Raw genomic sequence first — 25655 nt, 5'->3', positions numbered from 1 at the left:
TGTCAGACACTGATCGGGCATTTATCACACGGTCTGGTGAAGCAGCAGCTCCTACAGACGGATCCTGTAAAAACCTGTTCATCTCAATAAAGGTTGGTACATTCAAACCCAGAAAAGCAGATCCTACATTACCTTTGTCTTGGCATTCACACTGGCTCCATTCTGAAGAAGGAAACTGACCATCTTGGCGTTACCATAGTGACACGCTACAATCAGTGGAGTGTAGCCCAACTGTGAAAGAAGATTGAAGAAGACTGTTTCAGGAAAAATACAGACACGCCCTAAACCAACGGCAGCTTAAGAAAGGTGAGCAGCAGCGGTGGGCGGATCCATTGGAGTATCGATACCTAGGTGAAGCATGGATACTAAGTATGGATACTAAGTATGGATACTAAGTATTGATACTTGTATTTTGTATTTATATTTATTTATTTAAGGGACAATGCATACAACAAACAGTGTAGAATACTCTAAAGGTAATGAGACACTGTAAATATGCAGGATTGTAGCCTAGGCTAATGTCCATCGTCTGTCCCGTTCTGACCATGGCCAGCCACCTAGAGACTTAAAATAAAATGAGTAAAACAGAGTAAAAATGCATTAGAAAAATGACATAAAATTAACATAACTCGGATAACATTTAAAACAGTTTCAAATGCACAGTTCCCCAAAATATACATCAATAAAATCGCCAAAATCAGAACAATACTATGACAACTGTGACCACTTTTTTTCACCCCCCAATGGTTTATTTTTACTTTTGTTAGCAAACAGTTTTCTTGCATTGTCCCTAAAATTAGCTATGAGTGCAAGTTTGGTTTTCCAGCAGCCAAGATCTTAATTGTTTTGAGAAAGATGGAAGTGTGGAGAGCTGTCGAATGCTTCCTGGGATTGTGTTCCAGGTTTGAGAGGCTCAAAAGGAGAAAACAGTCTGTCCAAAGCTGCTTTTTCTGGAAGGAATGATGCAGTCGCCTCTTGAACTTGCTCTGGTGCTTCTGTTTTGCCGTGAAGGATTTTATAGACCAATATGCAATCTGTATGTTGAATTATGTCATTGAAGCTCAGTAGATTGTGTTTCTGAAGTATTTTACAATTATGGTGGCTTTTAAGCTTTCTGTCCAAAGTTTTCAGAGCTTGTTTGTGAACAGTTTGTAGAGGTTTCAGAGGTTCTGCATGCTGATGCCCAGCTGGTCATACAGTAGGTCATTTGTGAAACAATCATCGCATTATAGTACAGCTTAGCAGCTTCCAGAGTTAAGTTGTTTCTTATGTGTCTAAAATGTGATCAATTGAGTTTAATTGAGTCAACAACCTTTTTGATGTGTGATTTGAATGTTAATTGTGTGTCAATTGTTATTCCTAAATATTTATATTCCGAGACTGATTGTATAGCTGTTCCATTTATCAATACCGGAGGGGTGTCTTGGTTAGTTGAGCTTTTAGAAAAATACATACTAAGTGTTGATACTAAGTATGGATACTAAGTATTGATACTGAGTATGTATACTGAGTATGTATACTAAGTATGGATACTAAGTATTGAGACTAAGTATGTATACTAAGTATTGATACTAAGTATTGAGACTAGCGTAACGAGTAAAACGCTTGAATTTACTTACAGAGTCCATGCAAACACGCTGTCTGTCTGCAGTGTTGCCAGATTGGGCGACACTACAGGCAGCAAAAAAAACCCAACAACCTCTCGATGCTACTCACACTCTGCCCCCCCCCCCCTGCTTCATCGAATAACGCTGCATATTTGTACGCAAGTGTAGGATCTTTGGATGTGTTGCATGTAGTCTTATATTTGCTTAAACCACCGAATGTTTGCTGTGTGTGCAGCTCACCGCCCCCCAGTGGTTGAATGAGGAGAAGACATTTCACACACACACACACACACACACACACACACATCGTTGCTTTTCTTTTCTTTTTTTTTCACTAGTGACTTTGTTATTTAATTTGTCCCTCTATTTTATAAATATTTGTTTGTGATGTTTGTTTTAAACATTTTTGTTCATTGAAATAGCTTTGTTCAAAATTTTGAATGATTCACTAATCAAACATTTCTAGTAAAAAGTATCGGCATACTATAGGTATAGTATAGTACTGGTATAGTATCAATATAGTACTGGTATAGTATCGGTATAGTAATGGTATGGTATCGGTATGGTATCTGTATAGTATCGGTATGGTATCTGTATAGTATTGATATGGTATCTGTATAGTATTGGTATAGTATCAATATAGTACTGGTATAGTATCGGTATAGTATCGGTATAGTATTGGTATGGTATCGGTATAGTATTGGTATGGTATCGGTATAGTATTGGTATAGTATCGGTATAGTATTGGTATGGTATCGGTATAGTATTGGTATGGTATCTGTATAGTATCGGTATGGTATCTGTATAGTATTGATATGGTATCTGTATAGTATTGGTATAGTATCAATATAGTACTGGTATAGTATCGGTATAGTATCGGTATAGTATTGGTATGGTATCAGTATAGTATCGGTATAGTATTGGTATAGTATTGGTATGCTATCGGTATAGTATCGGTATGGTATCTGTATAGTATTGATATGGTATCTGTATAGTATTGGTATAGTATCGGTATAGTATCGGTATAGTATTGGTATAGTATTGGTATAGTATCGGTATAGTATCTGTATAGTATTGGTATAGTATTGGTATAGTATCGGTATAGTATTGGTATGGTATCGGTATAGTATTGGTATGGTATCTGTATAGTATCGGTATGGTATCTGTATAGTATTGATATGGTATCTGTATAGTATTGGTATAGTATCGGTATGGTATCGGTATAGTATCGGTATAGTATCGGTATAGTATCGGTATAGTATTGGTATAGTATCGGTATAGTATCCGTATAGTATCGGTATAGTATTGGTATAGTATTGGTATAGTATCGGTATAGTATCCGTATTGTAGCGTTTCTGCATGGATGCTAGCCCTGTAATTCCGTGGTATGGGATCGATACCCACATTCCCAGTTTCGCCCACCCTGACTGAGCAGCACTGGTCCGTTAGCAGAAGAACAAAGGATCCTGATTCGGCTCACTTTGGTCTGGTGGTCCAGGTTGGCCCCGTTCCTGACCAGGATCTCAGCAACAGCCACTCGGTCCTCCTGGGCTGCCAGGTGGAGGGCGGTCAGGCCGCTCTGCTGAACAGACACCGAGAGGTTAAAGCAGCACTTCAGCGGCGAGGGGCAGGTTTGGCCCCGCCCGTACCTTGGTGGGGACGTTGATCTGAGCCCCCTTGCTCATGAGCAGGGCAGCCATGTCGGCGTGGCCCTCCTGGGAAGCCAGGTGCAGCGGTGTGACTCCTTGCTTCGTCAGCGCGTTGGTCTCGGCGCCGTACTGCAGCAGAACCGTGGCGATGTCCATCTGGTTCTTCTTGGCTGCAATGTGCAGGGGGGTGTAGCCGTTCTAATTCAGATGGGGGAGACACTGCTGTCACTAGGGGGGGTCACCATTACTCCCCCCCCAAAGGTAAATGTTTGCATGGTATGTCGTTTCTCATCTTTTGGCATAACCCCCCCACCCCCACCCCCCGGCATAAATTGCTAAATTCCATGGCTGAGAGTTCTGGAAAACGAGTAAATAGCAATCTCTCACCTTGGCGGTGGTGTGGGGGGACGCCCCTTTATCCAAAAGTAGGAGCGCCACCTTCTGGTTGTCATAGTGAGCTGCAACATGGAGGGGGGTGAGTCCGTTCTGCAGGGGGGGGGGGGGGTTGAGAACGGTCAGTTCCGCACTCACAAGGGAATTGCAAAACACAGAGTTATGGGGGCTGAGGCTGGAGGGGAGAAATGAATCCCAGTTTGGAAGATGAAACCTTCTGGACCTTCACCTGGATCTGCCATAGGGTCATACAGACCCAGCTTCTTCATAGAAGGATCGGTTTAAATGATTTAAAATCCTGTCATCATATTCATAAATCCTCTGGAGAACTACCTTTCCAGCAGAATCAGGAGGCGCCTGGCGTTGGAGCAGAAGTTTGGCCACATCCAGGCTGCCATACTTTGAGACCACATGCAGAGGAGTGAAACCTTTCTGTGAAGAGAAACAGATAAGGATGCTGGGAGCCTTTTAGGGTCTTCTATGGTCTGTTCTGGTCCCTCTGACCTCCAGCTCTTCTAAAGCCACCTCTGGTGCTGGTCCCATCAACCACCTTCTGTTTGGATCTGATTTCTCAAAGTGGGACGACTTTGGTTGACACATTTACATGAACACATAGCATGTTGTGTTCTATCTTTGTAGGTACATGCAAGTGTCAGCTATGGGATAGTCCAGTCCTACCACAGCATGAAGGACTCTTGCTGTGAGCTGCTCTGAAGCTCTCTGGAGCATCCAGCTGCTGACAGAAGTCAAACCTTGGAAGCAGCTTTTCTGATAAACCAGAGTAAACATCCCGTCAAACAGGAGGACATGTTTCCTACTGTCTGATCAGCTTTAAAGACTCTTATGATGTTTTCCAGAACACTTTCTATCAGATACGGTTTCACTGATGCTGATGCCACGTCTTGAAAGACCCTGTTGAAAACATTTGCATTTTGGCCAGCAGGGGGAGCCCTTTGATGGCTTCAAATCTGGAGGTTTTCTCAGAGGACTTCATATTTTTGTCCCAGATGATGAACTATTGATGCAAAAGGTTAAACAGAAAGGAAGCACCATCAGGAATCACAGGTCCTGACAATAAATGACAGAAAACATCCCATCCACTCACAGATGAGACTCCTAATAATGCCTTTCTCATGTTATAGTACAGAAGAGAATGAATACAAACAGGTAAACTTCCCCCTAAACTTAACCCAAGGGGAGGGGCATATGGTATGACCAGACCAGATCGATGCTTTCTACGTTTAATCATCTCTGAAATGATGATGACAGCATTATCAGTGGACAATAATTCCAGAACCAGGCCGTACTGCAGAACTCCCATCAATCTGGGCTAAATTCCCTGCAGAGCCCCAAATGTTCTGCAGGTTCCTCCACCCACCTTGGTGGCTAATGAGTGTGAAGCCCCAGCCTCCAGCAGGACAGAAGCCGTCTCCAGCTGCCCCTCCCTGGCGGAGATGTGAAGGGGTGTGTAGCCATTGGTTGTGGCGGCGTCCGGATGGGCCATGTGCTGCAACAGCAGCTGCACGATCTCAGTCTTCCCCAGTCTGGACGCAATGTGGAGGGGGGTCTGGTCCTCCTGCAGCAGAACAGGGGGGGTAAAGCCAGCCGCTCCACTGAGGACGGCCCCTCCAAGGGTTCCAGCAGAGTCATCAGAAACAAAAGGTGACCATCAGGTCACAGAAATTCATCCATGTCTGCTCTACAAACAGATATTATTACATCAGACTCCCTGAGAACATTTTGGTGTCTTTTCTTTTTTTGGTTTCAATCTTTTTTTTGTATTTGAACGGTTACGTGTTCTTGTATCGTTTACATTTTGTAACTATCTCTTTAACCATCTCCCAGGTTGAGTGAAGGTCATCAACTCTACTTTGAGTTATCTGACTTTGATGGGGCTCTAGTGTTGGGGGGCTGCCTCACCCGCGCCCGAGCGTCCACCATGGCTCCGTTCCTCAGAAGGCATCGCACCACCTCCGCCTGCCCCGCCCGCGCCGCCATGTGCAACGACGTCTCTCCACGCTGAAACACAACAGTCCGTGTTTGACAGCGTCGCCCATCTGGCCACGCCCACACCCTCCCATAACTCACAATGTTGCTGACATCCGGCGAGGCTCCGTTCTGCAGAAGCAGCAGGACGATGTTCAGGTGACCCATGAAGGCCGCCACGTGGATGGGGGTCAGACCCGACTGGATCCAGACACGGAGCAGAACACAAACATCAAAGCTCAACTCCATACGGCACATATGTGTTACATATGAGTTACATATGTAACTCATATGTAACACATATGAGTTACATATGAGTTACATATCAGCGTATCAGGGGATTGTTGTGTACTGTTTGTGTGCGTATCAGGGAATTGTTGTGTACTGTTTGTGTGCGTATCAGGGGATTGTTGTGTACTGTTTGTGTGCGTATCAGTGGATTGTTGTGTACTGTTTGTGTGCATATTAGGTGATTGTTGTGTACTGTTTGTGTGCGTATTAGGTGATTGTTGTGTGCTGTTTGTGTGCGTATCAGGTGATCTTTGTGTACTGTTTGTGTGTGTATCAGGGGATTGTTGTGTACTGTTTGTGTGCGTATCAGGTGATTGTTGTGTGCTGTTAGTGTGTGTATCAGGGGATTGTTGTGTACTGTTTGTGTGCGTATCAGTGGATTGTTGTGTACTGTTTGTGTGCGTATCAGGGGATTGTTGTGTACTGTTTGTGTGCGTATCAGGGGATTGTTGTGTACTGTTTGTGTGCGTATCAGGGGATTGTTGTGTACTGTTTGTGTGCGTATCAGGGGATTGTTGTGTACTGTTTGTGTGCGTATCAGGGGATTGTTGTGTACTGTTTGTGTGCGTATCAGGGGATTGTTGTGTACTGTTTGTGTGCGTATCAGGGGATTGTTGTGTACTGTTTGTGTGCGTATCAGGGGATTGTTGTGTACTGTTTGTGTGCGTATCAGGGGATTGTTGTGTACTGTTTGTGTGCGTATCAGGGGATTGTTGTGTACTGTTTGTGTGCGTATCAGGGGATTGTTGTGTACTGTTTGTGTGCGTATCAGGGGATTGTTGTGTACTGTTTGTGTGCGTATCAGGGGAATGTTGTGTACTGTTTGTGTGCGTATCAGTGGATTGTTGTGTACTGTTTGTGTGCGTATTAGGTGATTGTTGTGTACTGTTTGTGTGCGTATTAGGTGATTGTTGTGTGCTGTTTGTGTGCGTATCAGGTGATTGTTGTGTACTGTTTATGTGCGTATTAGGTGATTGTTGTGTACTGTTTGTGTGCGTATCAGGGGATTGTTGTGTGCTGTTTGTGTGTGTATCAGGGGATTGTTGTGTACTGTTTGTGCGTATTAGGTGATTGTTGTGTGCTGTTTGTGTGCGTATCAGGGGATTGTTGTGTACTGTTTGTGTGCGTATCAGGGGATTGTTGTGTGCTGTTTGTGTGCGTATCAGGGGATTGTTGTGTACTGTTTATATGCGTATTAGGTGATTGTTGTGTACTGTTTGTGTGCGTATCAGGGGATTGTTGTGTACTGTTTGTGTGCGTATCAGTGGATTGTTGTGTACTGTTTGTGTGCATATTAGGTGATTGTTGTGTACTGTTTGTGTGCGTATTAGGTGATTGTTGTGTGCTGTTTGTGTGCGTATCAGGTGATCTTTGTGTACTGTTTGTGTGCGTATCAGGTGATTGTTGTGTGCTGTTAGTGTGTGTATCAGGGGATTGTTGTGTACTGTTTGTGTGCGTATCAGTGGATTGTTGTGTACTGTTTGTGTGCGTATCAGGGGATTGTTGTGTACTGTTTGTGTGCGTATCAGGGGATTGTTGTGTACTGTTTGTGTGCGTATCAGGGGATTGTTGTGTGCTGTTTGTGTGCGTATCAGGGGATTGTTGTGTACTGTTTGTGTGCGTATCAGGGGATTGTTGTGTACTGTTTGTGTGTGTATCAGGTGATTGTTGTGTACCGTTTGTGTGCGTATCAGGTGATTGTTGTGTACTGTTTGTGTGCGTATCAGTGGATTGTTGTGTACTGTTTGTGTGCGTATCAGGGGATTGTTGTGTACTGTTTGTGTGCGTATCAGGGGATTGTTGTGTACTGTTTGTGTGCGTATCAGGGGATTGTTGTGTACTGTTTGTGTGCGTATCAGGGGATTGTTGTGTACTGTTTATGTGCGTATCAGGGGATTGTTGTGTACTGTTTGTGTGCGTATCAGGGGATTGTTGTGTACTGTTTGTGTGCGTATCAGGGGATTGTTGTGTACTGTTTGTGTGCGTATCAGGGGATTGTTGTGTACTGTTTGTGTGCGTATCAGGGGATTGTTGTGTACTGTTTGTGTGCGTATCAGGGGATTGTTGTGTACTGTTTGTGTGCGTATCAGGGGATTGTTGTGTACTGTTTTTGTGCGTATCAGGGGATTGTTGTGTACTGTTTGTGTGCGTATCAGGGGATTGTTGTGTACTGTTTGTGTGCGTATCAGGGGATTGTTGTGTACTATTTGTGTGCGTAGCAGTGGATTGTTGTGTACTGTTTGTGTACGTATTAGGTGATTGTTGTGTACTGTTTGTGTGCGTATTAGGTGATTGTTGTGTGCTGTTTGTGTGCGTATCAGGTGATCTTTGTGTACTGTTTATGTGCGTATTAGGTGATTGTTGTGTACTGTTTGTGTGCGTATCAGGTGATTGTTGTGTACTGTTTGTGTGCGTATCAGGTGATTGTTGTGTGCTGTTTGTGTGTGTATCAGGGGATTGTTGTGTACTGTTTGTGTGCGTATTAGGTGATTGTTGTGTGCTGTTTGTGTGCGTATCAGGTGATTGTTGTGTACTGTTTGTGTGCGTATCAGGGGATTGTTGTGTACTGTTTGTGTGCGTATTAGGTGATTGTTGTGTGCTGTTTGTGTGCGTATCAGGTGATTGTTGTGTACTGTTTGTGTGCGTATCAGGTGATTGTTGTGTGCTGTTTGTGTGCGTATCAGGGGATTGTTGTGTGCTGTTTGTGTGCGTATCAGGTGATTGTTGTGTACTGTTTATGTGCGTATTAGGTGATTGTTGTGTACTGTTTGTGTGCGTATCAGGTGATTGTTGTGTGCTGTTTGTGTGTGTATCAGGGGATTGTTGTGTACTGTTTGTGTGCGTATTAGGTGATTGTTGTGTGCTGTTTGTGTGCGTATCAGGTGATTGTTGTGTACTGTTTGTGTGCGTATCAGGGGATTGTTGTGTGCTGTTTGTGTGCGTATTAGGTGATTGTTGTGTACTGTTTATGTGCGTATGAGGTGATTGTTGTGTACTGTTTGTGTGCGTATCAGGGGATTGTGTGCTGTTTGTGTGCGTATCAGGTGATTGTTGTGTACTGTTTATGTGCGTATTAAGTGATTGTTGTGTACTGTTTGTGTGCGTATCAGGGGATTGTTGTGTGCTGTTTGTGTGTGTATCAGGGGATTGTTGTGTACTGTTTGTGTGCGTATTAGGTGATTGTTGTGTACTGTTTGTGTGCGTAATTGGGGATTGTTGTGTACTGTTTGTGTGCGTATCAGGTGATTGTTGTGTGCTGTTTGTGTGCGTATCAGGTGATTGTTGTGTACTGTTTGTGTGTGTATCAGGGGATTGTTGTGTGCTGTGTGTGTGCGTATTAGGTGATTGTGTACTGTTTGTGTGCGTATTAGGTGATTGTTGTGTGCTGTTTGTGTGCGTATCAGGGGATTGTTGTGTACTGTTTGTGTGCGTATTAGGTGATTGTGTACTGTTTGTGTGCGTATTAGGTGATTGTTGTGTGCTGTTTGTGTGCGTATCAGGGGATTGTTGTGTGCTGTTTGTGTGCGTATCAGGGGATTGTTGTGTGCTGTTTGTGTGCGTATCAGGTGATTGTTGTGTACTGTTTATGTGCGTATTAGGTGATTGTTGTGTACTGTTTGTGTGCGTATCTGGTGATTGTTTGTGTACTGTTTGTGTGCGTATTAGGTGATTGTTGTGTACTGTTTGTGTGCGTATCAGGGGATTGTTTGTGTGCGTATCAGGGGATTGTTGTGTGCTGTTTGTTTGTGTATCAGGCGATTGTTGTGTACTGTTTGTGTGCGTATTAGGTGATTGTTGTGTACTGTTTGTGTGCGTATCTGGGGATTGTTGTGTACTGTTTGTGTGCGTATCAGGTGATTGTTGTGTGCTGTTTGTGTGCGTATCAGGTGATTGTTGTGTACTGTTTGTGTGCGAATTAGGTGATTGTTGTGTACTGTTTGTGTGTGTATCAGGGGATTGTTGTGTGCTGTGTGTGTGCGTATTAGGTGATTGTGTACTGTTTGTGTGCGTATTAGGTGATTGTTGTGTGCTGTTTGTGTGCGTATCAGGGGATTGTTGTGTACTGTTTGTGTGCGTATTAGGTGATTGTGTACTGTTTGTGTGCGTATTAGGTGATTGTTGTGTGCTGTTTGTGTGCGTATCAGGGGATTGTTGTGTGCTGCTTGTGTGCGTATCAGGGGATTGTTGTGTACTGTTTGTGTGCGTATCAGGTGATTGTTGTGTACTGTTTGTGTGCGTATCAGGTGATTGTTGTGTACTGTTTGTGTGCGTATCAGGGGATTGTTGTGTACTGTTTGTGTGCGTATCAGGGGATTGTTGTGTGCTGTTTGTGTGTGTATCAGGCGATTGTTGTGTACTGTTTGTGTGCGTATTAGGTGATTGTTGTGTACTGTTTGTGTGTGTATCAGGTGATTGTTGTGTACCGTTTGTGTGCGTATCAGGTGATTGTTGTGTACTGTTTGTGTGCGTATCAGGGGATTGTTGTGTGCTGTTTGTGTGTGTATCAAGGGATTGTTGTGTACTGTTTGTGTGCGTATCAGGTGATTGTTGTGTACTGTTTATGTGCGTATTAGGGGATTGTTGTATACTGTTTGTGTGCGTATTAGGTGATTTTTGTGTACTGTTTGTGTGTGTATCAGGGGATTGTTGTGTACTGTTTGTGTGCGTATCAGGTGATTGTTGTGTACTGTTTGTGTGCGTATCAGGTGATTGTTGTGTACTGTTTGTGTGCGTATCAGGTGATTGTTGTGTACTGTTTGTGTGCGTATCAGGGGATTGTTGTGTACTGTTTGTGTGCATATCAGGTGATTGTTGTGTACTGTTTGTGTGCGTATCAGGGGATTGTTGTGTACTGTTTGTGTTCGTATCAGGGGATTGTTGTGTACTGTTTGTGTGCGTATCAGGGGATTGTTGTGTACTGTTTGTGTGCGTATCAGGGGATTGTTGTGTACTGTTTGTGTGCGTATCAGGGGATTGTTGTGTACTGTTTGTGTGCGTATCAGGGGATTGTTGTGTACTGTTTGTGTGCGTATCAGGGGATTGTTGTGTACTGTTTGTGTGCGTATCAGGGGATTGTTGTGTACTGTTTGTGTGCGTATCAGGGGATTGTTGTGTACTGTTTATGTGCGTATCAGGGGATTGTTGTGTACTGTTTGTGTGCGTATCAGGGGATTGTGTGCTGTTTGTGTGCGTATCAGGTGATTGTTGTGTACTGTTTATGTGCGTATTAGGTGATTGTTGTGTACTGTTTGTGTGCGTATCAGGGGATTGTTGTGTGCTGTTTGTGTGTGTATCAGGGGATTGTTGTGTACTGTTTGTGTGCGTTTTAGGTGATTGTTGTGTACTGTTTGTGTGCGTAATTGGGGATTGTTGTGTACTGTTTGTGTGCGTATCAGGGGATTGTTGTGTACTGTTTGTGTGCGTATCAGGGGATTGTTGTGTACTGTTTGTGTGCGTATCAGGGGATTGTTGTGTACTGTTTGTGTGCGTATCAGGGGATTGTTGTGTACTGTTTGTGTGCGTATCAGGTGATTGTTGTGTACTGTTTATGTGCGTATTAGGTGATTGTTGTGTACTGTTTGTGTGCGTATCTGGTGATTGTTTGTGTACTGTTTGTGTGCGTATTAGGTGATTGTTGTGTATTGTTTGTGTGCGTATCAGGGGATTGTTGTGGGCTGTTTGTGTGCGTATCAGGTGATTGTTGTGGGCTGTTTGTGTGCGTATCAGGGGATTGTTGTATCCTGTTTGTGTGCGTATCAGGGGATTGTTGTATACCGTTTGTGTGCGTATCAGGTGATTGTTGTGTACTGTTTGTGTGCGTATCAGGGGATTGTTGTATACTGTTTGTGTGCGTATCAGGGGATTGTTGTGTACTGTTTGTGTGCGTATCAGGGGATTGTTGTGTACTGTTTGTGTGCGTATCAGGGGATTGTTGTGTGCTGTTTGTGTGCGTATCAGGTGATTGTTGTGTACTGTTTATGTGCGTATTAGGTGATTGTTGTGTACTGTTTGTGTGCGTATCTGGTGATTGTTTGTGTACTGTTTGTGTGCGTATTAGGTGATTGTTGTGTATTGTTTGTGTGCGTATCAGGGGATTGTTGTGGGCTGTTTGTGTGCGTATCAGGTGATTGTTGTGGGCTGTTTGTGTGCGTATCAGGGGATTGTTGTATCCTGTTTGTGTGCGTATCAGGGGATTGTTGTATACCGTTTGTGTGCGTATCAGGTGATTGTTGTGTACTGTTTGTGTGCGTATCAGGGGATTGTTGTATACTGTTTGTGTGCGTATCAGGGGATTGTTGTATACTGTTTGTTTGCGTATCAGGGGATTGTTGTATACTGTTTGTGTGCGTATCAGGGGATTGTTGTATACTGTTTGTGTGCGTATCAGGTGATTGTTGTGTACTGTTTGTGTGCATATCAGGTGATTGTTGTGTACTGTTTGTGTGCGTAGGAGCTGTTTTGTATTCATAGTTTTTAGCTGCTGTCATTTCCAGCAGTTTAAGCATAAGTTGTATTTTAGGTTTTGGATATTGAAGTGTTTATGTGAATACACAAACCAAGAATGACGCACACACACACGCACAGACATTCTCTCCATGGGGGGGGCAGGTTGGGGTAAATTCAGTGTCCAGATGAACAGAGGAGGTAAAGCATGAAGCGCTGTCATTCAAAGTGCAAACAGCAGAGCTGCACCTCTGTGACGGCCTGGATGGAGGCTCCGTATTTCACCAGCAGCTCCATCACCTTGACTCGGTTCTTCTTGCAGGCGATGTGCAGCGGCGTGAAGCCATTCTGCAGAGGAAAGAGGACTCATTCAGACCCGTTTGCCTCTCAGACTCTGTTTCTGGATGTGGGGCAGAGACGTGGAGCCATCATTCTTTGACTTCTCATGCAGTCGTTTCTGTGGAAATCTTTCTGCTTTGCAGAAAGCTGATGCTTCATCTCAGTTGACCTAAGGGGGGGTCGCGGTACAGGGGGCGGAGCGTTCTCCCAGCGGGGTGGGACTCACCAGCGCCCTGGCGTTGGGGTTGGCCCTCTTGTCCAGCAGCAGCTTGGTGACCCTGTAATGACCGCAGTGAGCGGCCACGTGCAGCGCCGTCAGGTAGTCCAGCGTGACGTCGTCCACGGGAGCCTTGTGCTGCAGAAGGTGTTTGACGCATTCCACGTGGTCTCCCTGAGCCGCCATGTGCAGAGGAGACAGGCCGTTCTGGGGGAGAGAACGGCCGTTTACAGACACACAACTGCACAGGCGTGACGGCACGAGGGACGTCAAGGAGGCACAACGGCAGAGAAAGTCTGGCTGAAACTCAGTGAATTTCACTTTTCTTCCTCACGTCTCTCTTGTGTGGTTTTCTTTCTGCTCACGGTGGTTTTAAACCAAACCAAGAAAGTCAATATTCAAAGTGTTGCATTTAAAGAAAGTTCTACTTTGGACTATGATGCTGTGTTGTAGCTGCAGAATGCTTCAGGGAAAACTGACTTTGGTTCTGGCCAGCAGAGGCGCTCCTTTCTCCAGCAGCACCTCCACAGACGCTTCATGTCCGCTCCGCGCCGCGCAGTGCAGAGGAGTCAGTCCGTCCTGCAGGAGAGAGTTAGCAGACAGTCAGCGCAGCCCGCCATGACTCGGCACGCCAGCCGCCATGACTCGGCACGGCATCACAGCATGATGCCCGCCGCTGCAGAGCAGTCTGACTGTTTGACCTGAGAGGTGACGGCGTGCAGATGTGGCTCCGTTATCCCATAACAGCTAATAACAAGCTAGCTGGCACACAGGCTAGTGACAGAGCGGGGGCCAGGCTCTCCGGGGGGGCACTAGTCTAATTTACTGACCCACAACAGCAGCTTTGGACCCCAGCCATGCTGTCAGCTGATGTGTGACGGCGTGGGACGTACCCGTGTTTTAGCATCGATCTGGGAGCCTCGGTCCAGCAGCAGGCGAACCATGTTGGTGTTCCCGCGTTTGGAGGCCACGTGCAGGGGGGTGATCCCGTTCTGTGGGAACGGCAAAAGGTGAAGAAACTTAGAGCGCCTCTCCTGCTTCCTGTACAGCCCCACCCTCCCCTAAACACAGAAATGAAGGCGCTGGTGGGGGCTCCTCTGCCCGGACCATAACCATCAGGGACGACGTGGGGGTCAGTGCCTTGCCCAAGGACACTTCAACACATGAGTGAACAAGGCGGGACCTGAACCTGCAATCTCCTGACCGCTCCACCGCTGCTTCACAGCCCCCCCACCAAACATGAGTAAAATACAACATTTTTGACTAAAGTAAAAAAAATAAACATTGTTAGTGTTCTGTTAAACTTCAAAAGGGAGATTCTTCCTTTGGTGCAAAGATGTGTCTGTCGTCCTTTGACCCCGCCTCTTGGTGGACCCTCTTCACTTTGGCAGGTGTGACATCAGGTTAATGCAGGTTACGTGCATGAATCCCCCCTATGGGACACGCCCCCTCCAGATTCCTCAGCAGGACGGATCTCATCCCACCAATCCGGGCCGGTACAGCCTGGCTCCCATTTGAGGCCGAGCAGGGATCAAAACAGGGAGAGAGGAAGAGCCGCCTGCTGCTGGACAAATGTGGGACAGGAACAGGAACAGGGACAGGGACAGGAACGGCCGGGCAGGCGGCTGGCAGGCCAACGGGGGCCGGAGAACTCACTATTGCTCCCACAATCCACTGCAAGAGTCTGCTTTCTATTTACCCAAATGAGGTTTAGCCCCTGAGACAAACAGTTGATGTTTCCACAGAGTCCTGTTCATGTCACTGGGAACATCTCCAACCTCTGACCCTCAGGTGACCAGAGCGCCAGAACCCTCAACCTGGGCTTCAAAGTCCAGTTGGGTTTCAGGGGAAGCCTGACTGAGGATGGGACGCACCAAGAGAGCATGAACGTCCCAAACGTCAGCTGAGGAGCAGGGAGTGAGGCTGTTAGCACCACGGCTACGTCCCATGGGGGAATCAGGGACCCGAGGACAGGAAGTCAGTGAGCCCCTTCCAGTAAACAGGTCACCACTGGAACACTGGACCACAGGGCCATCCACTGGCTTTCCCTCAAACCCTACAGAGATGCTCCAAGTACCTGATGGTAAAAGTTTGATGTTTGTCAACCAATTCCAGCAGGAATGACCAGACAACCTCTCTGCTTTCTCTGCTAAGGGTTCGGGACCAACGGCTTCCAGGATGATTTGGCATCGAATATTAATAATAAAAACCGTTCATAATTATTAGGACTTGGTTTTGTGTGTAACTCCATGTTGCCACGCCTGGAGATCTTTTGTCAGGAACCATGTTGGCTGTGATGCTTGTGGGAGGCGGGCTGTGGGAGGCGGGCTGTGGGAAGTGGCCTGTGGGAGGCGGGCTATGGGAGGCGGGCTATGGGAGGCGGGCTGTGGGAGGCGGGCTGTGGGAAGTGGCCTGTGGGAGGCGGGCTATGGGAGGCGGGCTATGGGAGGCGGCCTGTGAGAGGCGGCCTGTGGGAGGCGGGCTGTAGAAGGCGGGCTGTGGGAGGCGGCCTGTGAGAGGCGGGCTGTAGAAGGCGGGCTGTGGGAAGTGGCCTGTGAAAGGCGGGCTGTAGAAGGCGGGCTGTGGGAAGTGGCCTGTGGGAGGCGGGCTGTGGGAGGCGGGCTGTGGGAAGTGGCCTGTGGGAGGCGGGCTATGGGAGGCGGGCTATGGGAGGCGGCCTGTGAGAGGCGGCCTGTGGGAGGCGGGCTGTAGAAGGCGGGCTGTGGGAGGCGGCCTGTGAGAGGCGGGCTGTAGAAGGCGGGCTGTGGGAAGTGGCCTGTGAGAGGCGGGCTGTAGAAGGCGGGCTGTGGGAAGTGGCCTGTGGGAGGCGGGCTGTGGGAGGCGGGCTGTGGGAGGCGGCCTGTGGGAGGCGGCCTGTGAGAGGCGGCCTGTGGGAGGCGGCCTGTGGGAGGCGGCCTGTGGGAGGCGGCCTGTGGGAAGCGGCCTGTTGGAGGCGGCCTGTGAGAGGCGGCCTGTGGGAGGCGGCCTGTGGGAGGCGGCCTGTGGGAAGCGGCCTGTGGGAGGCGGCCTGTGGGAGGCGGCCTGTGGGAGGCGGGCTGTGGGAGGCGGCCTGTGGGAGGCGGGCTATGGGAGGCGGGCTGTGGGAGGCGGCCTGTGAGAGGCGGGCTGTAGAAGGCGGGCTGTGGGAAGTGGCCTGCGGGAGGCGGGCAATGGGAAGCGGCCTGTGGGAGGCGCCTGTGGAAGGCGGCCTGTGGGAGGCGGCCTGTGAGAGGCGGGCTGTGGGAGGCGGTCTGTGGGAGGCGGTCTGTGGGAGGCGGGCTGTAGAAGGCGGGCTGTGGGAGGCGGCCTGTGGGAGGCGGGCTATGGGAGGCGGCCTGTGGGAGGCGGCCTGTGAGAGGCGGGCTGTGGGAGGCGGGCTATGGGAGGCGGCCTGTGGAAGGCGGCCTGTGGGAGGCGGGCTGTGGGAGGCGGTCTGTGGGAGGCGGTCTGTGGGAGGCGGCCTGTGAGAGGCGGGCTGTGGGAGGCGGGCTGTAGAAGGCGGGCTGTGGGAGGCGGCCTGTGATAGGCGGGCTGTAGAAGGCGGGCTGTGGGAGGCGGCCTGTGGGAGGCGGGCTATGGGAGGCGGCCTGTGGGAGGCGGCCTGTGAGAGGCGGCCTGTGAGAGGCGGGCTATGGGAGGCGGGCTGTGGGAGGCGGCCTGTGGGAGGCGGGCTATGGGAGGCGGGCTATGGGAGGCGGCCTGTGAGAGGCGGGCTGTGGGAGGCGGTCTGTGGGAGGCGGGCTGTGGGAGGCGGTCTGTGGGAGGCGGCCTGTGGGAGGCGGGCTATGGGAGGCGGCCTGTGAGAGGCGGGCTGTGGGAAGCGGGCTGTAGAAGGCGGGCTGTGGGAGGCGGCCTGTGAGAAGCGGGCTGTAGAAGGCGGGCTGTGGGAGGCGGCCTGTGGGAGGCGGGCTATGGGAGGCGGCCTGTGGGAGGCGGCCTGTGAGAGGCGGGCTGTGGGAGGCGGGCTATGGGAGGCGGCCTGTGGAAGGCGGCCTGTGGGAGGCGGGCTGTGGGAGGCGGGCTGTGGGAGGCGGTATGTGGGAGGCGGTCTGTGGGAGGCGGCCTGTGGGAGGCGGGCTATGGGAGGCGGCCTGTGAGAGGCGGGCTGTGGGAGGCGGGCTGTAGAAGGCGGGCTGTGGGAGGCGGCCTGTGAGAGGCGGCCTGTGAGAGGCGGGCTGTGGGAGGCGGCCTGTGGAAGGCGGCCTGTGGGAGGCGGCCTGTGAGTGGCGGGCTGTGGGAAGCGGTCTGTGGGAGGCGGCCTGTGGGAGGCGGGCTGTGGGAGGCGGCATGTGGGAGGCGGCCTGTGGGAGGCGGGCTGTAGAAGGCGGGCTGTGGGAGGCCCGCTTGTGAGAGGCGGGCTGTGGGAGGCGGCCTGTGAGAGGCGGCCTATGGGAGGCGGGCTGTGGGAGGCGGCCTGTGAGAGGCGGCCTGTGAGAGGCGGGCTGTGGGAGGCGGCCTGTGAGAGGCGGCCTGTGAGAGGTGGGCTGTGGGAGGCGGCCTGTGGGAGGCGGCCTGTGAGAGGCGGGCTGTGGGAGGCGGGCTGTGGGAGGCGGCGTGTGGGAGGCGGGCTATGGGAGGCGGCCTGTGAGAGGCGGGCTGTGGGAGGCGGGCTGTAGAAGGCGGGCTGTGGGAGGCGGCCTGTGAGAGGCGGGCTGTGGGAGGCGGCCTATGGGAGGCGGGCTGTGGGAGGCGGCCTGTGAGAGGCGGGCTGTGGGAGGCGGCCTATGGGAGGCGGGCTGTGGGAGGCGGCCTGTTGTGTTTCCTTTGCCAAAGGAAACACAACAAACTGTCAGACGATTAACAAAACTAAAAAAACAACAACTTCTCACAACCTTTTCTTCCGTCTAATTCAAAGAATTTGAATGAATGTCTAAAGGAGCACGTTTAATAATCGTAATAATACATTTTATTTGTATAGCGATTTTTATTTCGCTGTAGAAATACACGGACAATAAAAAAATCTTTGAATTTTTAAACAGCACACAAAGACGTTTAGGAGGATTTCACATTTGGAACGGCTGATAAAGGTCCTTTTCTACAATTCAGGGTTTGGGGGGTAAATAACAACAACTGTTGTTAAAGTCAGACAACCCCCCCGCTGTCCTCGTCACGGGGCCCACCCTGTTGGGCGAAGGGGGGGTGAGCCCTGAAGGGTCATACAACCACACAACAACACACACTCTCATCCAGACCTGCGGGACAGTCCGGAACCACCCGTCTGGAGAAATTCTACCAGAACAGCTGAGACGACACGACTGTTGCTGGAAAAGCCTAAAATGTTTCCTTACTCTGGCCGTGAAATCCACGGCTGCCCCCCGGTTCAGGAGCAGCGTGGCCACGTTCACGTTTCCGTAGTGGGCGGCGATGTGCAGGGGGGTGAATCCGCTCTGGAACACAGAAAAGAGGGAGGGGTCAGACTCGAACGGGCATCTGTTCCTCCACTTCCCAGCATGCAGCAGGCACTTCAAGCATCAACGGAGAAGAGAAACCAAAGAGGAGAGCAGAATGATGATGTCACTGAAACAGAAAATAAAAGGTGGACCCCCTCACCCCCCCCACACACGTCCTCCATGCAAGCTAACAATCCAGCATCCAGACAGACGCACAACACCGTCACCCAGACACAAAGAAACACACAAAGATGGACAGAGACGCTCATCCAGCAAAAAAGGAACAAACGTCTGAAATCATTAGAGCGAGGATGACAAGTCTGAGGAAAGTTAGAGATTGCAGAGCAGCTCAGAGGAAATGTTCGCCTTACCTTGCCATTCTGAAAGTGTGGGTCCGATTTAGTGTGAAAAAGTTGTTTACAAGAGTGTGAAGAACACAGTGACTAACGTGATGGTTACAGAACTGTTCAGTCAAGAGCTCAGAATGGAGCACATAAGGGCAGCGTGGATGCAGCATGCTGTGCAGGCAGATCTACGGATTCTCAGCTTTCATGCTTCTCTCTGTCCTGACAGAAAAAAGGATTCTCAAAGGTGAACATGCATCTAAGGTTTTAAAGGGACAGTCCGGAGCTGCCAATGCTACTCTCAACTCTCTCTGCAAGTATAAATGGAAAGAGTGTCTTTACTTAAAAATGATTTTCTGATGGAAAAAACTCGACGGAGTCAACCTGCTGAGACTAGGGGGGGGGGGCATGGGTCTGCGCATGGTTCCTGTTAAACGCCTCCCTGCAGAGTTTGGACCAATCAGAGACGCAAACACATAAAAGGAGCATCCCAGTGGAAACTAGAGATAACAGCAGGGATGTCAGCTCCAGCTCCAGGTCACATCGCAGCGCTTTTACTTTAGACACAGATGAGGAAAACCAGGAGCTTTGAATGGGAGTCCAGACCACCCTGGTCCTGGGGGGACGCCGTCCTGCATGTTGTCCATGCTGCCTGTTTCAGCACACCTGATCGTCATCAGAGGCCCGACAGTGGGTGTGTTTGAGCCCAGTTTGAGAGAAAAGATGCAGGACGCTGGTCCCCGAGGACCACGAGAGGCACGGGGACCCAGACTGGACCGGATGGGGCAGATCAGTGAACCCAGGCATCTTTTGATGGGGGGTACTTTAGCATCAGGGGCAGACATGAATGTCTCTGTCTCTCAGGGTTGAGTGGTTGTCATGTGACCACACAAACGCCTTACCTCTGCGCTTTTTCCAACAAACAACATTCATCATCTAGGCCTAAATGTTAGAAACTTCTGTGATCAGGACGGCACAAAACGGCTTGTTTTTGTAGCTGAGATGATTTTCACAGCAAAGTTTTGTCTTAGTTTCCATCTCTTAATACTAAAATATCACCGTTAATTCTGTTTTGCTTGTCTTGGCAGCTCTGGACATCCTCACAGAAACTCGGGTTCCAACAGTTTTTTCAGCACAGCTGCTCACAGAGCATCAAACCATGCAGAGATCCTAAAACCCACATCATCCAGTGCAGACTAGTTCACTATTTAACAGTGGGGCCTGAAAATACAACAACAGAATTTGGACTTCAGATTTGCTAAACACACAATTTAAGAAATGAGGATTTTCAGGTATTTCTCCATCAACAGACGGTCACAGATGATTGACAGAGCAAACAGTTGTTCAAGCTTGAAAAAACATCACAAATGAAAAACATTAATAACAAAGACTGGCTGTGAAAAAACCAAACTGAAAGAGAAATGTCAAGAACTGAAAGTGCAGACTCTGCAGGACGCGTGGCGACCGCTCAGCCATTCCTGTCAGCCATGCATGGTGACCTCCACCCGTCCAGAGCCACACAAACGTCACATGAGCTCATCTTTGTGGACGATGCAGTGCAGCGGGTGGAGAGAAAGCAAAGAGGATGACAGCGATGGCATGAAGAGTGAGTCTGTGGAGCGTGTTTATACCTCAGTCGTCCTATTGACCATCATCTGTTGCAGGGTGGGAGAGATCAGGTCAGTTAGGCGAGTGTGACACATCACTGAACATCTGTGCAGCCAAAGACCAGACGGGACAGCATGCTAGCAGCAACCCGCTAGCAGCAACCCGCTAGCAGGAACATGCTAACAGGAACACGCTAGCAGGAACCCGCTAGCAGGAACAAGCTAACAGGAACACGCTAGCAGGAACAAGCTAACAGGAACATGCTAGCAGGAACCCGCTAGCAGGAACATGCTAACAGGAACATGCTAGCAGGAACCCGCTAGCAGGAACAAGCTAACAGGAACATGCTAGCAGGAACCCGCTAGCAGGAACATGCTAGTAGGAACACGCTGGCAGGAACACGCTGGCAGGAACACGCTAGCAGGAACCCGCTAGCAGGAACATGCTAGCAGGAACATGCTAGTAGGAACCCGCTAGCAGGAACCCGCTAGCAGAAACATGCTAGCAAGAACATGCTAGCAGGAACACGCTAGCAGGAACATGCTAGCAGGAACATGCTAACAGGAACACGCTAGCAGGAACATGCTAGCAGGAACCCGCTAGCAGGAACACGCTAGCAGGAACATGCTAGCAGGAACCCGCTGGCAGGAGTCTGCTGATGTCGCTGCTTCAGCACAGCTGCTCGCCAACCTTTGGAAAGCAGCTGCTCTTTGTCAGCTTTGGTAAAAACTCTTCTAGGTTCTCATTTGAGGGATTTATGTGTAAACTGTTTAAAGTCGTGTCTCACAGCAGCTACGTACATTTTCCACGTATGAAATGTCGGTCATCCGTGATCCATGCGTGATCCACGTCATTCATTCGTGTTTCTTGTGTTTGTCAATGTGCTCAGATGTTCGTCGAGGGTTTCAGCCAACGAGTCTTTACGGGAATTCAGTTTAGAGATGTTCAGAGTATTTAGCTGGTTGAGAATTACACAGTTTATGCGTATTTTATGTTGTTTACACACAATCATTACGTCAATCTTATCCAACTGTGTGTGATTTTTGTGAGATTCATCCACTAATGTGTGTCTTTCCAGGAGCGTTCCACGTTTGTCTAACAGACTGTTCATGCATGATTTAGATCACGTATACGGCGCACAGATCACGTTCAGATGACATCATTGATGCATGAATCACTGATGAATTACAGATAAACATCACAATAATCACACGGTTCATGTTCTACGTTGGTTTACGTGTTCTTAGCGTGTTTATTCCTACTTCTTCTGTGGTTTTAATGTGGTTCATTCCTGATACATCTGTGAACATTTCACCTAAAGACCACAACTTTCTCACTTTTTCCACGTAGATTCACGTCTGACCAGTTTACATCCGTGACACATGCACTAAATGTGTGTGTGTGACACGGTTGAAGGTTTGAAGAGGGACATTTTCCAGAATGACACTGTGAGTCAGATCAGCATCATCCACTGAATAAAAGGAGAACATTCAATGCAATCCATCAGGGAACTCGTACCAAGTCCCGCCTTTAGCAACAACACTTTAAACCAAGAAAATGTGTCCTGCAGAGCTTTCATGAAGAAAGGTTTTATTCATGATAATGTTCTGGTCAGTAACTTGTTCAGCTGACAAAGATGGACCAGAGTCCAAAGCCTCCAGAACTGTCTGTGTGATGAAGGCCTGGACTTTCTTACACAACAGTTCACTAAAAAGATGTTTGGAATGAGGACAAACTACACGGTGACTGGATCGCTCAAGCTTCCTCACTTAGAACCGCTTCATCTCAACATGTTAAGGTAAACATGACTCAGCAGGACTGAACTCTCAGCTGATTTACACGTCTGGCTAACGGTCACAATAGTTTTCCAAAAGCTTTCTCCCCCAAAGAGTCTGCATGCATCCTTAAGCACAGCCGCCATCCAACCTGACAGTGGCACACTCCATGCAGTGGACAGCGCTACAACTAGAAGGAGGGCGGGGTCATGAGGGAAGTGTGTGAGAGGAGGCATTTACAGAGAAAGGGTTAGTGGGAGGCAAAGACACCAGAGAGAGAATGAGCTGGACGCATAAAGGGACGGACACTTCAGCACCATCACAGGCCAGACAGACCATAGACACGTGTGACAAAGGCAGAACCTCAGTAGATGAAATCATTAGTATGTAAAGGTGTAAAGAAGCCGTATGTCCTTAACAGGCTTTTGGAACAACAAAAACAAAGAAATCAGACAGAAAAGTCTGTTCAAAGCTTTGGACGGGAAAACCAAAGAGAATCTGATCAAGCACGGTGGTGGAGGTCTCATGACGTGGGTCTGTGGAGCTACAATAAACAAGCCTTTTGTGTTTTCCAGAGGGTTCCTGATTCAAGCACTGGAGCCATGAGGACAGCTTCCAGCCCTCTTCAGTGTGTGCGGGGACAAAGGAGGACCGTGGTGTGAATAAAGACCTGCAGACGGACGCAGCAGTTCTTCCACAGTCTGCTCAGAGTCCACAACAAAACCACAGTTAGATCCACGGAATGATGGACAGGCTTTGGCTTTAATGCCCCCTTCAGCTGTGGGTTCTGTGGTTGATGTGTCAAAGGCTGTTCTGGAGAACAAAGGCCCGTTTATCTAGGATGGTACTGTGACTCTTTCTGTTGTGATAAGTATCTGGATGATATGCACTAAAAATGTGAATATCTCAATATGATAACAGGCCCTTAGATCTCAGGTTCCACAGATTCTCAGGTTTCCTGAACTCTGGGTTCTGGAGTTCTGGACTACATGTTTCTCCTCTTGAAGGGATTTGACGACATCCGACTCGTCCTGCGGATCCTTCTCACCTCAGGCTTCTGCCGTGCTGAAACTGAAACGCGGCAGAATCAGCAGCACCAGGCCGTCAAATCAAAGTCTTCATTTTTTTAACCCTTTCAGGGTCATGGGGTTGCTGGAGCCTATCCCATCTGTTGTAGGCAAAGGTGGAGTCCACGCTGAGCAGGTCTCCCGTCCGTCACAGGGCCACACACAACCGCACACACAAAAACACTCACACCTGGAGAACAATCAATGAACCTGTGCAGCGAGTTTCTGGACTGAGGGGGGAGCCGGGGAAAAGCCACACATGTACGAGGAGAACATGCTAAGTCCACACAGAACGGACCCAGCTGGACTGTCTCTCTGTGAGTAGAGAGTGCTGTCCCTAACAGGATGCTTCACCCAGAGGGGTGTTGGAAGTGTGAAGGAGTCAATGACTTTAGTAGAAATGATCAAACAGAAATGTTCCCTATCAAGCTAAAAATGTCCAGAGTCTGTGCAGCAGCACGTCTGCAGCTGTGGGTGGAAATGTTTTCAGAAACGACATGAACATCACGGATGAAATACAATCCAACCCACACCGAGCGCCGGACTAACACGCCCCCCCCATAAATCTGCTGTTTGGCTGCGCCTCACCAACAAGAACTGCTTCAGAGCCTGCAGGCAGAAGAAAAGCAGACATCTGCTCTCATGCATTGCTGCAGTGGAGCCTCAAAGCCCCCCCCCCCATCCTGTTCTGACTTCTGTCGGACAGACAGAGCTCACGCCGCAGCGGGACGCCGCTCGTTTACCTTGGACTGGACGTCTGCGTTGTGATCGTTCTGCAGGAGCAAGGCGGCCGATTTGGTGTCGTCCTTCCGGGCAGCGATGTGTAAGGCGGGCAGGCGCACCTTGCCTTTGGTGTCGTTCTCCAGCAGGATGGAGACCACCTGGTTGTGGCCTTGCTGGAGGGCGATGGCCAACGGGGTGAAGCCGTCCTGTCAGAGGGAGGAGAGACAAACAGAGAGAACGGCCTCTGAGGCTTCAGGAAGTCCAGACAACGAACCAGAAAACATCCAGAAACATCACTTAAGGGCACTTTATTTCAAAACAGCTCCTTATTGAACCAAAATTACTTTTCTATTTTAAAATGACATTTGTCACACAAATAAAGACTGAGCTTCAGCTGGAGAATGTCCATGCACAACATAAAATGTTTGATTTGAGTAGAAGCAGAGGCACGCTTCAGAAAAAGTATATGAAAACAGAAAGAAAATAAAGTTGTCCTGTCCTACAGGTCAGAGGTCAAGGGCTCGTATGTTGGACAGACGTTGCCGTTTCCTTCCACTGTGTGGATCTTTGTCTGATCCTGCTCACATGGATCCTGCTAGATAGACTGAAGCACTGGGTCGGGATATCAGGATCCGCCTTAAATTGGTTCGCCTCGTACCTGTCTGGAAGGTCATTTTATGTAGGTTTTTCCAAATTCAAATCTCCTCAGTATTACTTACATGTGGTGTACCACAAGGGTCTGTCTTGGGACCATTATTGTTTAACTTATATCTGCTGCCTTTACAGCATATTTTAAGTTCTTTTAAGGATCTTTCTTATCATTTTTACGCCGATGATATTCAGTTACATGTGTCTTTTAAACCACAGGAGGTTTTTAAAATACAGACTCTACTCAAGTGTCTGGACTCTGTCAGGAGCTGCATGAGTGACAACTTTCTTCAACTAAATGAATCTAAAACCGAAGTCCTCGTCTGCGCTCCGGACAAATGCCTGCCTCAGATAGTCGAGAGTCTCGGTCCACTCGCATCTTTTATGAAACCCTCTGTGAGGAACCTCGGTGTTTTTTTAGATCCTGTTTTATCTCTCGACTTTCATATTAACTCACTTGTTCGTTCCTGTTTCTATCATTTGAAGAATATTGCTAAACTGAGTCCTATTCTGTCACGCTCAGAAATGGAGATGCTCATCCATGCGTTTATTTCAACACGCCTCGACTATTGCAACTCCATTTTCACATGTTTAAATGAAAAATCTCTGGAACGGCTTCAAGTTGTCCAGAACGCTGCTGCTAGGCTCTTAAGAAAATCTTCTAAGTATTCACATGTCCCCCCCTTGCTGAACCAGCTTCATTGGCTCCCCATCCGTGACCGAGTGCATTTTAAAGTCCTGGTGCTAACATACAGGGCTTTGAAGAGCCAAGCACCGGTTTACCTAACAAACCTCCTACAGCCTCACACTCCCAACCGTTCCCTGAGATCATGTGACCAGGGTCTGCTGCTTATTCCAAGAACTCGGCTGAAAACAAAAGGTGACAGAGCCTTCGCAGCGGTCGCTCCGTCTTTCTGGAATTCCCTCCCCCTTAGCCTCAGATCTGTGGACTCAGTACTTTCTTTTAAAAAGCAGCTCAAAACATATCTTTTTAAAATGGCCTTCTCTTAACCGTGTCTTATTTCTATATGTTTTACATTGTGTGTTTCGTGCTTTTATGTTTACTGTAAAGCACTTTGTGATTCTATATCTTGAAAGGTGCTATACAAATAAAGCTTATTATTATTATCCCTCAGTCCTCTGGCTCAAACAGGAAGTGACAGTGACCGCTCAG

At 48.6% G+C, this 25655-nt stretch overlaps 1 protein-coding gene across 31 annotated transcripts in view; it reads right to left on the bottom strand.

Moving 5' to 3' along the window:
- Positions 1-25655, bottom strand: part of ank2 (ankyrin 2) — a 182276-nt gene that overhangs the window by 47185 nt on the left and 109436 nt on the right. For 22 of the 31 annotated variants that reach the window (XM_023949052.1, XM_023949054.1, XM_023949058.1 and 19 more), the window contains exons 6-21: positions 23854-24039; positions 20292-20315; positions 18688-18696; positions 18215-18313; positions 13820-13918; positions 13407-13505; positions 12936-13133; positions 12620-12718; positions 5738-5836; positions 5570-5668; positions 5028-5225; positions 3983-4081; positions 3644-3742; positions 3257-3454; positions 3088-3189; positions 133-231 (exon numbers count right to left, since the gene is read on the bottom strand). In XM_023949052.1, coding sequence (XP_023804820.1) covers positions 133-231; positions 3088-3189; positions 3257-3454; positions 3644-3742; positions 3983-4081; positions 5028-5225; positions 5570-5668; positions 5738-5836; positions 12620-12718; positions 12936-13133; positions 13407-13505; positions 13820-13918; positions 18215-18313; positions 18688-18696; positions 20292-20315; positions 23854-24039 — 1806 coding nt within the window. The remainder of the gene's footprint in view (positions 1-132; positions 232-3087; positions 3190-3256; positions 3455-3643; positions 3743-3982; positions 4082-5027; positions 5226-5569; positions 5669-5737; positions 5837-12619; positions 12719-12935; positions 13134-13406; positions 13506-13819; positions 13919-18214; positions 18314-18687; positions 18697-20291; positions 20316-23853; positions 24040-25655) is intronic. The other 9 variants (XM_023949051.1, XM_023949073.1, XM_023949057.1 and 6 more) reach the window with 5 other exon arrangements.

The sequence above is a fragment of the Oryzias latipes genome, chromosome 18 (assembly GCF_002234675.1).
Source record: "Oryzias latipes chromosome 18, ASM223467v1".
In the NCBI taxonomy this organism is placed as follows: Eukaryota; Metazoa; Chordata; class Actinopteri; order Beloniformes; family Adrianichthyidae; genus Oryzias; species Oryzias latipes.
This window is presented reverse-complemented; position numbering and strand designations above follow the sequence as displayed.